At 35.5% G+C, this 16065-nt stretch overlaps 1 protein-coding gene across 1 annotated transcript; it reads left to right on the top strand.

Annotated features, from left to right (window-relative positions):
* Positions 1 to 6391: 6391 nt before the first annotated feature.
* Positions 6392 to 14103, top strand: FGB (fibrinogen beta chain). Its single transcript, XM_012645247.1, has 8 exons — positions 6392 to 6542; positions 9105 to 9293; positions 9792 to 9975; positions 10933 to 11160; positions 11735 to 11848; positions 12209 to 12334; positions 12545 to 12830; positions 13439 to 14103. The coding sequence occupies exons 1-8, from the start codon at positions 6465 to 6467 to the stop codon at positions 13668 to 13670; spliced, it is 1437 nt and encodes a 478-aa protein (XP_012500701.1). The 5' UTR covers positions 6392 to 6464; the 3' UTR covers positions 13671 to 14103.
* Positions 14104 to 16065: the final 1962 nt, after the last annotated feature.

Below are 16065 nucleotides of genomic sequence, written 5' to 3' on the forward strand. Positions count from 1 at the left end.
CACTCGCTAACAATTTGGTGATGTGGGAGGAGGAAGCTAGATCTCTTATCTCATTCCTTACATCAAAATAATTCTAAGTGGATGAATTATTTATCATAAATTGTAAAACTCTTATTTTGCTACAATAAAAATCACTAAAATTTACTGTATACTTATTATATGCCTGGTTACATTCTGAACATTTTTCTTATGTTTTCATAAACTTAATTTGTGGTAGAGACTGTTCTGTCATTAATATGAGATTAATGAAGTATAAAATGGTTAGGTAGCTTTCCTAAGGTCTCATAATTTGTTGTGGAGGTGGCATTCTAATCTAAATGGTCTAGCTTCAGAGTCCACGCTCTAAGCTATTACACTGATATCTGGCTGACTTTTAGAAAATATCTTTGGAATGGGCAAGGCCTTCTTAAGTAAGATACAAACCCAGGGGTCCTAAAAGTATTTATAATTTGGTCACATAATTATTTTCAAAATCCCGTGTGGCATGTGTTTATGTATACATATGATAATATATCATAAATAAAATCAAAAGCCAAATGAAAATTGGGAAAATATTTGCAATGTGTGTATTAGTCAGAGGGCTAATTTTCTTAATATGAAAAGAGCCCTCACAAATCAAGAGAAAAAATGAACTACCCAAAAGACAAGGCACATTGACAAGCAGTTCACAGAAAGAAAAATATTGTGGTCAATAAATATAAATAAAAAAGATTCTCATGATTAAAAAAATGTTAACAACAATGTGATAACATATTATACCTAAGTGGTTGGCAAAAAAATTTTTAAATTTGACAAGACCCAGTGTAGGCAAGAGTGAGGGAACAACCTAAATATTGATGAGAGTATAAACGGAGGCAATCTTTGTGATAGGCAATTTAGCAGTAAACTAACAAAAAATTTTTTATATAACTTGTGTCACAGTGGATTCAGTTCTAAAAATATAAAAGATACGAATGTGCAATGTATGTTTGTATATGCATATATACATTTTTTCATAGAAGTATGCAAAGATATACATACACAGGTGTTCATTTTGCTGGGGTAGGAACGGCGTATTAATAAAAGAGAACAAACAGCTCTGTGCATAAGAGAAAGAAACTGTCCATCATAGTAGGTAGGTGTATAGACTCTGGAGCCAGAATGCCATGGTTCAACTCCTTCTCTGCAAGTTACCAGCCTTGGGCAACTTCCTTCTTTTGTTGCCTCAATTCCCCATCTGTAAAATGGGAATAATAGTACTACTCTACCTAATGGGGTTGTTATAAGAATTAAGTGTAATGTATTAGGAACAGTGACTGGCACAGAATTCATTGCTGCATAAGTGTTAGTTGTATCAAAATAATTATCCTATTTGATACAAAAAGGGAAAAAGCTTTCTAAATGTAACCCGAAGTCAGAGGTCAGCTCTCCCACACAGGCAGCTTCTATTTTCATCCTGATCTAAGCTTAAAGTAGATTACAATTCAACCCCCACCCCACCCCCAAAAAAACTTAGTCCACAAAATATTAGCTAGCCAAGTAAATTGAAATATCAAATAAGTCACAGGTGATTGAAGGAGGATTTTAAATCCTGTACCCTACGCCACACTTTGTCTGTCCCATTCAACCTGCCCCGCTGGTCCTTACCAATTTATTATGTGGAAAGCATGTGGAGATTTTTCTGCTCCCCCGTTCCCCTTCCCTAACAAAATCCGTTTTACTAGAAACCAACCTTTCTGGCTTTCTTAGATTCATATCTAGGTTCAATATTTTCCCAAATGTGTGGTTGTGTTTCCCTTGTTTTGGTATATATCCTTTGCCCATTTTTCTCTACAGGGATCATGCTTTCTCATCAAGCTGTAACTCTTTTCATAAAAAATTTCATTAAATCTTTGATGCTGGGCACATTTTACAGAACATTCTGTAAATTTAATTCAAGAAAAGTTTAAATTGTGAAAGATTTTTGGAATCAAAGTTACTGAAGTGTTCCAAAATAAAATAAAAGTTCTCATTTTCCCCAGACTTTTACTGCTGGTACCATATACTTAATATGTAAAAACTTTTAGTGATTCATTGTATTATTTGAAAATATAGCTTTTGTTAGAAATGCCAAGGGAGGAACGCAGAAGGCCAAGCTGAAGGAAAAGAAAGTTTATTTTAAACATCTGCGTACACACGGCACGAGTCCTGGATGGCATCGGCCCCAAAATGGCGGGCATCTAGGGCTTTTGCGGGCGGGTTTGGGCGGGCTCTGAAAGGGGTGGGGCCTGTTTGGGCCGGCCCGCAAAGGGGGCGGGGCCAGTTTCAAAGGAAAGTTCCCATGCAACCTCCCACCAGTTTCTGGGTTCAGCCTAACAGCTTGTCTTTCTGATGCGCAATTTATTCTTAAAAATAAGACAGTCTGATCTTAAATTTTCCAACAAACCCCAGAAACCATGTGAGCCTAACTCAAAAAAGGTAAAATGGGGCTGGTAATATTGGAAGGACATCAGGTGTCTCATAGATTTGACTGTTTAAGTTTAGAATTTTGGTTAGTTCTGCTGCTGCAGGCTTAAGTTTAGTTTTGAAGTTTGTTTAGAAGTTTTGGTTAGTTCCGCTGCTGCAGGCTTTCTCTCAAATGTTGCCATGAATATTATGTCAGGCCAATTGGCCTGATGCTTTCTGATTCTTTGCTTTCCCCCGTCCCCCAAATGCCAAATTGGAAGAGAGAATGTGGTAGGGCTAGCCTGGGTACAATGTCTCGTCACCTGTGGTTAGAGGGTCAGAGTGATCTAACACTGACAGGACCACTGGAAGCCCGCTCCAGCACAAAACCCAACACCTTTGGGGTTTTGAGTCTCAGTGTGGCAGAAGCAGAAGAGCAGCTCTATCTTTGCTCTAGCCCTTGCGATCTGCATCTGGTTGAAGGAGAAAATGCCCTATTATTTCTTATTGCCATGCTCTATGTCAGCACCCATTAGAAAAGCAAACTGACATCTTCTAAGTCGATAGAGGGAGACCTTCCACAAGAGATAGCACTATCTCCTACTCTCCTTCCCTGCCATATGCTTCCCCATTGAGGACGGCTAACCAATTGCAAGTGTTGCTAACACACTGGTCTCAGGCTTGCCCCAAAAGCTCTGGTCCTACCTGGCCTTCAGCTCTTCATTATTAATTTCCCTTTGGATAATGGTTCTCAAACTGTAGCTCAGGGTAACACAAGGAAAACACACACAGAGACTAACAATAACTTAGTATAGTATCTTAAAACCTATTAGACAAAGAGAATCAGTATTCATTTTGTTCATGCACTCATTTATGTATTCATAAACTTGCTCAACAGATACTTATTAAACACCTTCTATGTGCCAGGTGTGTGACATAGACCACACAGTTATTCAAACCAAAAGTTTCAAGTTTAAAAGCCCTTTTGCTTTCAAGTCCCTTTCCCCCTTGAAGGAAGTTAGGTCCCTAAGTTACTGGGTCCTGAAGCCTCACCTCCCCTGTCTTAGGCTCAGCACAAGTTATTGTAAGTAGTTTTCATTTTCTGTCTTTCCCTCTACACATAAGATTTCGCCAAAGTATCCACAGCCTCCAGTGTGCTACCTGCCACAAAGTAGGTGCTCTATAAATAGTTGCTTAGCCTAAATTACCTCCTGCTATGTGGAGTGGGCCTAAAATGAATTGTATCAACAACTGTATTGACAATTAGTGCCCACAAGTCTTTGCCCTTCGTGCCAGAGAGATGCTGGCAGGACAGATTATCTCTGTTTTCTCTGTCACTGATTTACTGTCCTTGACTTATGTAACTATATCAGCTCATGTGAAGAACACTGCACTATTGACTTCAAAACATAACTGAACAAATAGTACTCCCTTTCTCCTCCACCAATTGCATCAACATTCTAAAAAATCTAAGTATTTTAGTAAGTGGAATCTCTGCAAATATATTTCTTCTCTGAAAACACGATCATCTACTTTGTAATATTAGGCAATTTAGAGTGCTAGTGTAACTGTAGACAACTCTATAGAAAAAAACATATCTAACAAGAAATAGAATTAAAGAAACTCATTACAGCATTGCCCATGCCTCTCACACAGACATGAATGTCTGCACCCACCTCCCCATATAAGCATGAAAATATAATATCAGTGAGAGAAAGCACTAAGAATGAGTGTGCCAGTCTGAGATACTACAGTCCCAAGATAATGGGCTGGCAAAAACAAAACAAAACAAAAAAAAACCAAAAACAATCAACAAACAATAAGAAAATAAAATATATTATTTTTATAATGCTTATGTTCTGTTCATAAATGTGGTGTAATGGGCACAGAGCATGAACTATAGGGTCAGACAGATATGGGTGAAGTCCTGAAAGCAGCCCTTACTACCTATATGCTCTTGGGTAGTTTACTTAACCTCTCTGAACCTCAGTTTCATCATCTGTAGAACTTAGTGGTTTCAAGAATTAAATGGAATAAACGATTACCAAAGTTTGGCATCGGAGGCATGTGTCAATGAAGGCTAGTTCACCCATTCACTCTATTAATACATGTATTGAATGCCTACTATGTCTACTTTGCTCACCAAAGTAATTCCCAACCCCTACCACACTACCTGTCACTTAGGAGACGCTCAAGAACTGTTAGTAAAATGAATGTTAAGTCTCTGCTGTTACGGAGCAGACATTCTCATTCTCTTTCATCTTTCTGGTGATGGCAAGAATGCCAGTCAGAGCAGAACACAACGGGAATGGAAAGGAACTTTCATTTTCATGTTGAACAAGAGTCTATTATATGCTAGAAGAATCTCAAAAAAATTACAAACTTCTTGAATTAAATGATAATTCTATTGCTAGTTGATACAATGTCAGTGATTGAAAATGTAGCAATAGAATGTTACCTCAACAGAAAAAAAATTGTTATGGTCTTCTTAACAGATAGTTCTTTTTAAATTAGCAAGAAGCCGTATATTACTAAAATAAAATCCTGTCCAGATTATTAAAATAAACATTTTCTCAGTTACATTTTGAAGGGAAATATTCTAACATATTATTTTAATTAATACATGCTACATATTTGCTTTTTCTGTCAGATTGTATATCCCTCTTTAAAAAAATTAAAACTAAAAAAAATAATCTGAAGCTATAGCATTTACTTAGTCCTGATAAATGAAACACAAATTTGGAAAGACCCAATCAAGTATTTTTCTTAATTTAAACTCAATATTTTGTTTCTATAAATCTAAGTTAAAAGAATTTGGCAATGCAACCTATGTTACCAAGAGAAGAGAGAAATTTAGTGAGTCTCACACCATTATCAAGATTCTATTTCAAAGCATTGTTTAAACACTTTCCCAATCCAAACCCAGATAAGCTGCCATCTTTACAATAAAATAATTTCTTAAATTTAATGAGACTGTTTTACTTCCCATAGAAAAAACAGAAAATACTTTGAGGCAACACACTTACTGGAATTTGGGTTGTTGACTTTGGTTTTCCTATTGATTCTTGTAGGAGTTGTTAATCCTGATTGCAACAAACAAATGAACAGATGAGAGAAATGGATTTGGTAGCTTATGGGAAATGATAAAGGAAAATGGGCTTCATTTAGTCTGTGAGCATACTAATTGAAATAGATGTATGAAGGCTTCACCAATGTTAAAATAACATTTTTTATAAATAACATGAAATATATAATAATAAAATAGAGTGTTAAATATGTATCCAATCACTATAATAATAATTTTGATTTAGGAATTTATAGCCTACTAATTATTTTAATAATGTTTAGAATTTGGTGAATATTTTAACATAGAATAATAAAGGACAAAATATGAAAGCTGTTCAGAACAAAAAAAATGGAATCCGGACATTTTCTTTCTGACGTTTGTCTATCATAGCATAGGGCATGAATTTGTTATTTTATTATTTTAATTAATGTCTAAAAGAAAGGATAAACACATGATGATACAATATTACTCTTGATTTTAATGGCCTCTTTTAAAACAGAGCTACATGATTGTCTCAAAACATAAGCATTTATAGTATATCATTAGTGAGTTACAATTTTAATGGGTTCCTTGTAAGTAGGTCAGATTTTTTGTGCTTGGATTAAAAATGTTCTTTTCTCACACGTTCTTTGTGAGCTTGAGTGACATCTACATTAATTTACCAGAAATGAGATACACATCTCTTTTAGGAATGTCCTAATTTCCTGTCATTTTGTCCAATTAAACGAATTGAAGAACTTTAATGTTTCTACGTAGGCCAATAGAGAACAATTAGTTGTATGACAAGTAAATAAGTTTTGCTGGGAAGATGTTGCTTAAGTGATAAAATGGTTCAGCCAACAAGTGATCCAAAAGATTAAATATTAACCAAGGGAAGGTAACCATTTCTAAAGTCATTCCTAGCAGAGGACCTGGGTATATATAGGATTGAAGATCTCTCAATTAAGTCTGCTTGCAAAGGATCGTTTCTTGGAACTTCCACAAATTTAAAACCATGAAACATCTATCGTTGCTATTATTGTGTGTTTTTGTAGTTAAGTCCCAAGCTGTCGTGAAAGACTACGATGACGAGGTGATTCTTTTAAAAAAATTATTATATTATTACTAATGTTAATATAAAATATAACAATCATAAGTTTGTTAATATTTTAATGAAATTAGCAGTGATTGTAGTTATGAAATTGAATTATTAATCTCAGTGATTTACTATTTTATTTAAAGAATGTTTCTTTGTATTTCTTATATAAGAACAAAATAATTTCTTGTTTGTCACTTTTATTTTCCCAGGATGAAGGTGGCTTAACTAATGTAAGATGTGTTTTTCTCATGTGTTGTTATCCTGAATTCTATGATTTTCATTTAGTTCTAGCAATACATTATTATGATTAAGAGGATGAAATCTGAAAATTTTACAAATAATAAAAGAATAGTATTTTAAAAGAAAAAAGCTGTGATAGATAAGTTGTTCTATGGTGAAGGTGTGTAATATATAGCTCCGAGATTACGATTTATAAATGTGAATTATAACTAAATGTAGAAGCAGAATAGATCAAGTGTGATGTTAGAAAATGAAATATCGTTTTTTTCAGATGAGAACATTTAAATTAGAGATAGTGTGCATTGTTATGATGATTAATGGTTGTGAAACATAGTTCAGTCTAATTAGTTGTTTGTTGAACAGTTTTCCTCAAGTATTATCTTTGCTAACTTGTTGCTATTAGTTTGAAGTTATCAACAATACAGAAATACATTTGGAAAATGAGTAATTAAGAAATTTAAATTTTATTAACAAATTTCGTATACATAACATAGTATCATACTAGAAATAAGAATACACAATAATATTTAAATAAAGTGATTTTGTTTTGGCTCATTTGTCAAATTTAAAGAGAATTTAACTGCTTTAATTATCAGATTGCACCTACAAAAAGGTAATTGTCTGGTTAATAGCATTAGGTAAGAAAAAGGTAAAGAACATGTAAAACTAAATTTTTGTAAAGTACTTTGTAAAGCACTTTCACATTCCTGCTTACCAACTAATCATCACAGGGACAGTTTAATCGTTTCAGCTCCAAAATGGATCTTCTAGTTTTGGTTATTTCAGTAAGTGCCCACATAATTTCATTAAGGTTTTTTTAAGATTTCTTTTTCTCTAGTAAAGCCAGACCATCCATGCTACCTCTCTAATGGTACTTTAAAATAAAAAGTAAATAGTTTTCTTCTGTTATAATTTTATTTGTAATAAACAGGTGAATCACATTTCAAAAAGTTTGTGTTAGAGTGGGTGAGCTCTGGCTGGGACCATTTCTTTGATGTGAATATGTATATCTCCTCCAAATCTTTACATGTTAAGGATGTATATGGTTGGCTGGTTAAGCAGGGAAATCTGGAACCAAACTGCCTAGGTTCTAATCCTAGCACCATCCCATATAACGTTAAATAATATTATAACTTAATGAGTAATTGACAATAAAATTCAAAATAGAGTTCATTCAATGACTTGTAGACTCAGAAAATTGCAAGAAAGCTCAGTCGTTGCTTCGAGTCTTGTTATTTGTTAATTTGTAATTAAGCTCCTAAGGATTTAACTACTGAAAAAGAACATACGATAATGTAGTTAATCTATGCCAAAACTTTTATATTGCAATGTATGTTTTCCACTTCATTATCTTTTGATGTAATATTTTTTAAGTTAGCAAATAATTTTAATCATAATGCACAAACCTTGAGAATAATTTTAAATATGAGAAAATCATGGTGTTTGATAAAGAAATCAAGTAGGGAATTTCAAGAGAATGTTTAACAAATAATTTTGTTGATAGACGATAAGAATAAAAGTGCAATTAGCAGTGGAGTAGCCACCTAAACTCTAGTATCTGTTATGTGTGATACCAATAAAAATAATAATGAACATTTACAATGTGCCAAGTATTATACTGAGGGTATCATAAGCAATAAGTCATTTAATTCTTACATTAATCTTGGAAGGCTGGTACAAATGATTATTGTCCTTATTTTACAGATGAGAAAACTGGGAGCAGTTAAAGTAACTTGCCCAAAGTCTTGTTGCTAGTTAAGTGGCAGGGTTAAGATCTGAACTCAAGCAGTCTGGTCCAGAGTACGTTATTAGGATCAAAAATTGTCCTATTACAAATAAATTTCAAATAAAATTCATTTTTATTAAATCTTTATTGTCTCTTAAATATGATTATATAGGAGTTAGCCTAATCTTTGATTCACAAAAATTGAAAGTGGGGAAATGATTAACAATAATTGTAGGAATTTAATAGTCCAAGTTTCATTCTTTTTGACAGTATAGATTTTTTATACTTCTGTGTATTCCAAAAAATGTATAGGTTTCAGAAATCTGAGGTCATTACTATTCCTAACTGGATGCAGCTTTGTCTTAAGCTCTCTTGTTAAAAACTACACTGTACAATAGCTTTATGTGCCTTTGGTCTTTCTACTGTTATTGAACAATAAGCAATGATTGACCACCAACACCTAGCCCACACATGGACCTTAAGCAAACCATCAGGCTGTGATAACCTCAATTGTAATATGAACATGTTGGAATAGTTACATCTCAAAAATTCTATAACATTGCATTTTATTTCTGGCTGGTTCTTTGTAGGTGATTTTTGCCCGTGGTCATCGACCCCTTGACAAGAAGAGGGAAGAGGCTCCCAGCCTGAGACCTGCCCCACCTCCCATCAGTGTAGGTGGCTATAGGGCTCGTCCAGCCAAAGCAGCTGCCGCCCAAAAAAAAGTGGAAAGAAAAGCCCCCGACGCTGGTGGCTGTCTTCATGCTGACCCAGAGCTGGTGGGTATGCTGATGTTTCTGACAGTGGCAGGTCTATGCTGCAGAGAAAGCCTATGTTCATCATGGCCTCCTACTGTTTCATTGACTCACATTACTGTCACTGTTATTTTGTTGGTTTGTTTTTTGAAATAAAATTCAAAACATAAACTTATTGGGCCTTTGGTTTAGGCTTCCTTTCTTGTTTTCTTTGATTTGGGCCCAAGATTACAAATTAGGATATGTGAGTGTTACCTTTATCTTTATATTTTGCCCACTTCTTCTGTTCAGACAGTAAAATTTTCATAGCCTAATAACATTTCTTCTGTGGTGAGGGATGTTTTTAATCTTCATGAGAGTGTGAGGATGACTCTAGAATTTCTGGTTTTACATTAAGAAAATCAAATAACAAATTTTTATATTGACTAATCCTTATCACTGAATTTTCACTATGTGCTTTTTAATAAGTATTCATAACCCAAATCCTTCATCTAGTGTCTGCTTTTTTTTCTTTGTTTGTAGGGGGTGTTGTGTCCCACAGGATGTCAGTTGCAAGAAGCTTTGGTAAAACAGGAAAGAACAGTCAAAAACGGTGTTGATGAGTTACGTAACGACATGGATTCTATTTCCCAGACCTCCTCTTCTACCTTTCAGCACATGTCTTTACTAAAAGACATGTGGCAAAAGAGGCAGAAGCAAATGAAAGGTAGATATCCTCGTGCTTTCCATTGGATTCTCGGTTATAAAACTGGAAGTTAGAATGCCATGAGAATGCATGATTTTGTGAAGATTAACATTTCTAGATTAGCCTAAGTAGCATGCATACTGCTTTCAGTATGCATGTGATTACCCAAAGGTCTTGGCTTAGGCACTTTTAGCTGCAACTCGCCAGATAAGCACTATTCAGCTCTTATTCCCTGTAAAGATAGGATCAGCAAGGATGATTTTCTATAAAAAATTTCACTGACTCCTAATTTTTAGTATACAAGAAACTTATGACTCAGAAGATAATATTCACAGAGTAAAAAAAAATTAGCATTTATAGATTTAACATTTGGGGTTTTGAATATGAGAGAGTAATCCATGATATATTCAATTGTGTTATGGATAATGATGCTTAACATATGAGACTTGAGATCTGAACGTTGAATGCTATTGGCTTGGTGGTTAAGAATGAGCTAGTATGTGTGCCTGGCATAGGCATCTCAGTGAGCAGCATACCCAAATTAGGACATTTTTCGAAGAAGTCAAAGGAATCATGACATCTCTCTTGTAAATTTCAAGGCATGACTATACTTATGTGGGATGGAGAAGTGTATCCTCTATAAGATATTGAACTTCTGAAATGGAAGGTCCAAATACTGCTTTCTTCTCTTTTTCCTCACCACAGAAATAAACATCCTACTGTATTTATTACTGGACACAATCTTCAGCTTATACTGATGGTAAATGACTAGTATGGTAGTTAGGCTACATGTGAATTTGTATATGCCATGGACCAAATAATTTCCCCTAAATACAACTGTATATCATGACTGCTTGGTGGTAGTTCAATGTTTATTACTTTATTCTCAGAAAATAAAAATCATAATTGTATAGTTAAATACATTCAGTTTTATGAGGCGAAAATACTAATGATTCCTACATAATTTCATTTTTCCAGATAATGAAAATGTAATAAATGAGTATTCCTCAGAACTGGAAAAGCACCGATTATATATAGATGAGACCGTGAATAATAATATCCCAACTAACTTTCGTGTGCTCCGTTCAATTCTGGAAAACCTGAGAAGCAAAATACAAAAATTAGAGACTGACGTCTCAGCTCAGATGGAATATTGCCGCACTCCATGCACTGTCAGCTGCAACGTCCCTGTGGTGTCTGGCAAAGGTAACTAGTTAATATACATATTTCTGTAGGGTTCCAGAAGAACTCACACTCTAAAAATAAGACCATTGAAAGAAAACAAACATCTAACGGATTTTCCCCAATATCATAATGACATTGTAGTATGTCATGAAGATATCCTTAGCAGGTTGTTTTGGCTTGGCCTGATGCGTTTGCCAGTTTTGATGAGCAGGATGGAGTACAGGACAGTGACAGTGGCAATTCAGGGGTGGCTAATGTGTGTGCATACTCACTTGCCTGAAAAGATGTCAGGACCATGGATAGATGTAGGAGCTTCTCCATCTCGTGTGTTCTGGCAGTTTATGGATAGCCCAGCACACAAAAGGTGGAGAAGGGCTTTTTTCATCCTCTTGGCAGATTGAACTTCTCAAAACTGAATTTGATTTTCAGTAAAAGGAAGATCAATTTCTATAGTATTATTATTAATGTCTATAATGAAACATTCTTCAGTAACCTATATACTGATTATGTATCAGTTATCTTAAAGAATTGAGACTAAAGACCAAGTAATTATTGCACAGGCCCCTGAACATGACATGTTACCTTTCATTTGCAGAATGTGAGGAAATCATCAGGAAAGGAGGTGAAACATCTGAAATGTATCTCATTCAGCCTGACAGTTCTATCAAACCATATAGAGTATACTGTGATATGAACACAGATAATGGAGGTAAGCGTTGGAGATGTTGGCCTATCGTCTGTAATTATTCTGATACCACAAGTGCCAGGAAACAAGACCTAGCTCTACCATAGCCAATAATGAGTCATTTGATTTGGAATCCAATCCAATATCTAAAAAGTTTTAAAATATCTATGATTCACAATTTGGGGTAAGATAAAACACTTTCAGTTTCCAAAGATTATAAGAGTTTTCTTCCCATATTTATTTGCTTATTATATCTATTTTATAGCACAAAAATATAGGTAGGCATAAAATGAATGGAAAGGACAGGGGATCCGGACATTCTTTTCAAAGTGACATTATTTGTTATTGGTTAACATGTGCTATTTTTGTCTCTGTCAACCAAAGGATGGACAGTAATTCAGAACCGCCAAGATGGTAGTGTTGACTTCGGCAGGAAATGGGACCCATATAAACAAGGATTTGGAAATATTGCAACCAATGAAGATGGCAAAAAATACTGTGGCCTACCAGGTAAAAGCTGCGCGTACAAAATAAAATCATTCTATTTAAAATGGGATTGTTTTTCCATTAAGAAAACATACAATGTTGGAAGGCTGTTTTCAGGTTGTAGGCAGTTAAGAGGAATTTAATGACAAACATGTGAAAGCTAAAGTAAGAAAGGCAGTTTTTGGTTTCTAGAGGTTTTATTTTTGGTGAGATTTTATTTTATTTTTCCTTTAGGTGAGTATTGGCTTGGAAATGATAAAATCAGCCAGCTTACCAGGATGGGACCCACAGAGCTCTTGATTGAAATGGAGGACTGGAAAGGAGACAAGGTCAAAGCTCAGTACGGGGGATTCACTGTGCAGAATGAGGCCAACAAGTACCAGCTCTCGGTGAACAAATATAAAGGGACGGCCGGCAATGCCCTCATGGAGGGAGCTTCTCAGCTGGTGGGAGAGAACAAAACCATGACCATTCACAACGGCATGTTCTTCAGCACGTATGACAGAGACAATGACGGCTGGTAGGTGTTGCCCTCTTAGCTTTAAAAGTCCCCACCAGTATTATTGCTCAGAATTGTTACTAGCTAATATTATCAATAACTACCTTTTGAGGGGTACTGTCAGTCACAGTACTAAGCTCTTTCTTCATCATTCTAAAGCACCTCAACTGTGAGGTAGACAATGTTAATCTCATTTTACAGATGAGGTTTAGAGAGAGTGACTTGCCCAAAGTCACACAACTGCCAAGAGATAGAACTGGAGTTCGAGTACAGTTACTTTGTGAGTAATGAGCGTTTAGATTAATAGTGATGTCTCTGTAATGTGTATATTAAAACCTTCATTTTGTTTCCTAGCGTTCTCTAATACAAAGGGATCTAAAAACTGTCATTTCAGCATAAAGTAACCAGTGTAACCCTTAAACGAATTGGCCACATAGGCCCAGCTCTCTCCCGTTCTTGCTGTAGGGCAGAGAAGGCCTTTGGTGCATTAGTGTGACTCTGTGTATAGAATCCAAGGGAAAGAGTCACGGGTGTGACTGAGCATGGCACTCTTCTGCGGGTCCTCTGCAAAGAATTAACCTGACCACTGTAGTGCTGTTTCTAATAACCCCAACTACATTTCCTTTCAGGCTAACTACAGATCCCAGAAAACAGTGTTCTAAAGAGGACGGTGGTGGATGGTGGTATAACAGATGTCACGCGTCCAATCCAAACGGCAGATACTACTGGGGTGGACAGTACACCTGGGACATGGCAAAGCACGGCACAGACGATGGCATAGTATGGATGAATTGGAAGGGGTCATGGTATTCAATGAGGAAGATGAGTATGAAGATCAGGCCCTTCTTCCCACAGCAATAGACCCCCAAAATGTAGATTTTTACCCTTCTATATGTGACAACATTTTTTTACATTATGTTATTGGAATTTTCTTTCATACATTATACCCCTCTAAAACTCTCAAATGGTTGTGTGACTTTTTGGAAAAGGTATAGGTTAAATGACATTAAAAATAGCACACAATTTTCTTTTGTATTCTTCATTTATCTTGCTTACCAAGAAGTATCTAAAAGGATAGTGGTGGACAGGCAGTGTTCATAATTTCAATTCTGGTTGATTGTGAAAAGTTTCACATCAGGAAAAGGAATCTTCTATCTGTGTAGAAAAACTGTGAGGCAAACTAAAAACTGATGTTTAAAAGTCCACATTATTAAAATTCTATTTATTTATGTAAGATCTATCACAGAAAACTTTCAAAAAGATTCATTAATTAAACCAGTCTCTGTTGCAATAAGTTAATGTTTGCTTATTTTGTGATCCACTTGGCCAATAAGTTAGGCTTTGCACTTGTAAGTAAAGAGAAGTATTCACATCCTCACATATCAAATAAACTGTCCTTAAACATTTGAAGATATAAAATTTTACTCTGTACCATGGAAAAACCACTTCTCTGCTACTTCAGCAGACATTGGGATCAGGGATTCCAAGAGGATATTCAGGATCAAGTCTTCACCAGGTGTTTTTTCAGACAAATAGTGAAGTAGGAAGCAGAATTTGCCAGTTGCCCGTGGAAACCAGGACTACTCTTGCCCTCAATTATGTTTTTCTTTTTTATATCATCACACCAGAACTAAAGTAGAAATGAGTTTTCTGTTCTTTCTACTTCTTCCCATGAAATGGGTATTTCATGTCAACATTTCTTCACTCCAACTGCCCTGGGCAACCCTATGAGCCTAGGTCCTCCTTCCCTAGTGTGTCATCATTGCCACTCATTTTCATGGAACGCACTGTCCTGAAGCTCATCCTCTTAATCTTGCATTTAAGCAAAGGTTATTAATACCTGCCTCGGAGATACTGCTACTTTCTTAATTCCTCATCAAATTCAGCATCACCTTTTACCTGGTTTCTCTGCCACTAATTCTGACCCACAGGAGCCTGTATTCACCTATTGCTCTGCCATGACATATATTGTCCTAAAAATAGAAAACTATGGCCAAGTTACTTCCCAGCTTAATGTTAGCTCCTTGTAATCTATATCCAAATTCCTTAAATCCATTTTTTTCTTAGATGTGAAAATGGTCCTAGTACCACCTCCTGGCCCCTTCACTGTAGACCCATTTTTGTCACATTTTGTCACAAAAGGTCAGGCCCTTTTAAAATATTTTTCAGCAGCTTTATTGAGTATAATTGATACTTTTAAAAACCATGTACATGTTTAACATATAGAATTTTATGAGTTAGGACATATAAATACACACACCCATGATACCATCAGTACAATCAAGGTATTAAACATATCCATCACTTCCCAAAGTTTCCTTATGTCCCTTTGTTTTATTTTGTGTGTGTGTATGCATGCATGAATGTGTGTGGTAAGAACATTTAATATGAGCTCTACTCTCTTAAAAATTTTTTAAGTGTGCAATACATATTGTTAACTATAAGCACTATGTTGTACAGCAGACCTCTAGAACTTATTCAAAGAGTACAAATATAACTGTATCCCTATTTCCTCCTTTCTCCCATCCATGGCAACCACCATTTTATTTTGTTCTTCAATTAGTTTTACTATTTTAGATATCTTATGTAAGTGAAAGCAGGCTGTCCCCTTCTACACTGTTGGTGGGAATATAAAATGACGCAGCTACTGTGGAAAACAGTGTGAAGGTTCTTCAAAAAATTAAAAAACAGAGTTACCATATGGTCCAGCAATTTCAATTCTGGATATATAACCAAAAGAATTGAAATCAGAATCTCAAAGAGATATTTGCACGCCCATGTTCATTATAGCACTATTCACAATGGTCAGGCCCTTCTATATGATTTCTCATTGTTCCTCTGCATTTAGGAACCAAGGGCAACACCTAAGCAATGTACTCAGGAAGTGTCTTTTAAGCAAGCACAGATTCCTTACAAGGACAAAAATGTGGGTGATATGAAACCCACCAGCTGCACTAGCTCAGCCAACATTTCTGTTTAATCATTGCGCACTTAATATCCTACATGCTGATCATCTAACCTGCAGACTTCTTTTACAAAATAAAGATTTCTTGGTACTAACCTAGGTTTATTGCATCAGCATTTCCGTATGGAAAGAGCCTAAGTATCTCTATTTTTAAATAAATATCCCCAAGAGTTTCTGATCACTGGCTGGATTTTGGAATTACTGGTAGAGGGTACATTAGTATTTATCTGAGACTCCCTTTATCTTTCTTACCTAGCAGCTTTCTCACTCATATAGTGGCCATGAGGAAAT

This window comes from Propithecus coquereli, unplaced genomic scaffold (assembly GCF_000956105.1).
Source record: "Propithecus coquereli isolate 6110/MARCELLA unplaced genomic scaffold, Pcoq_1.0 Scaffold228, whole genome shotgun sequence".
NCBI lineage: Eukaryota > Metazoa > Chordata > Mammalia > Primates > Indriidae > Propithecus > Propithecus coquereli.

Coding starts and splice junctions, on each gene's coding strand:
- FGB (XM_012645247.1), top strand. CDS start 6,465: ATGAAACATCTATCGTTGCTATTATTGTGTGTTTTTGTAGTTAAGTCC. Junction 9,294..9,791: donor TTCATGCTGACCCAGAGCTG/GTGGGTATGCTG, acceptor CTTTGTTTGTAG/GGGGTGTTGTGTCCCACAGG. Junction 11,849..12,208: donor TATGAACACAGATAATGGAG/GTAAGCGTTGGA, acceptor TGTCAACCAAAG/GATGGACAGTAATTCAGAAC.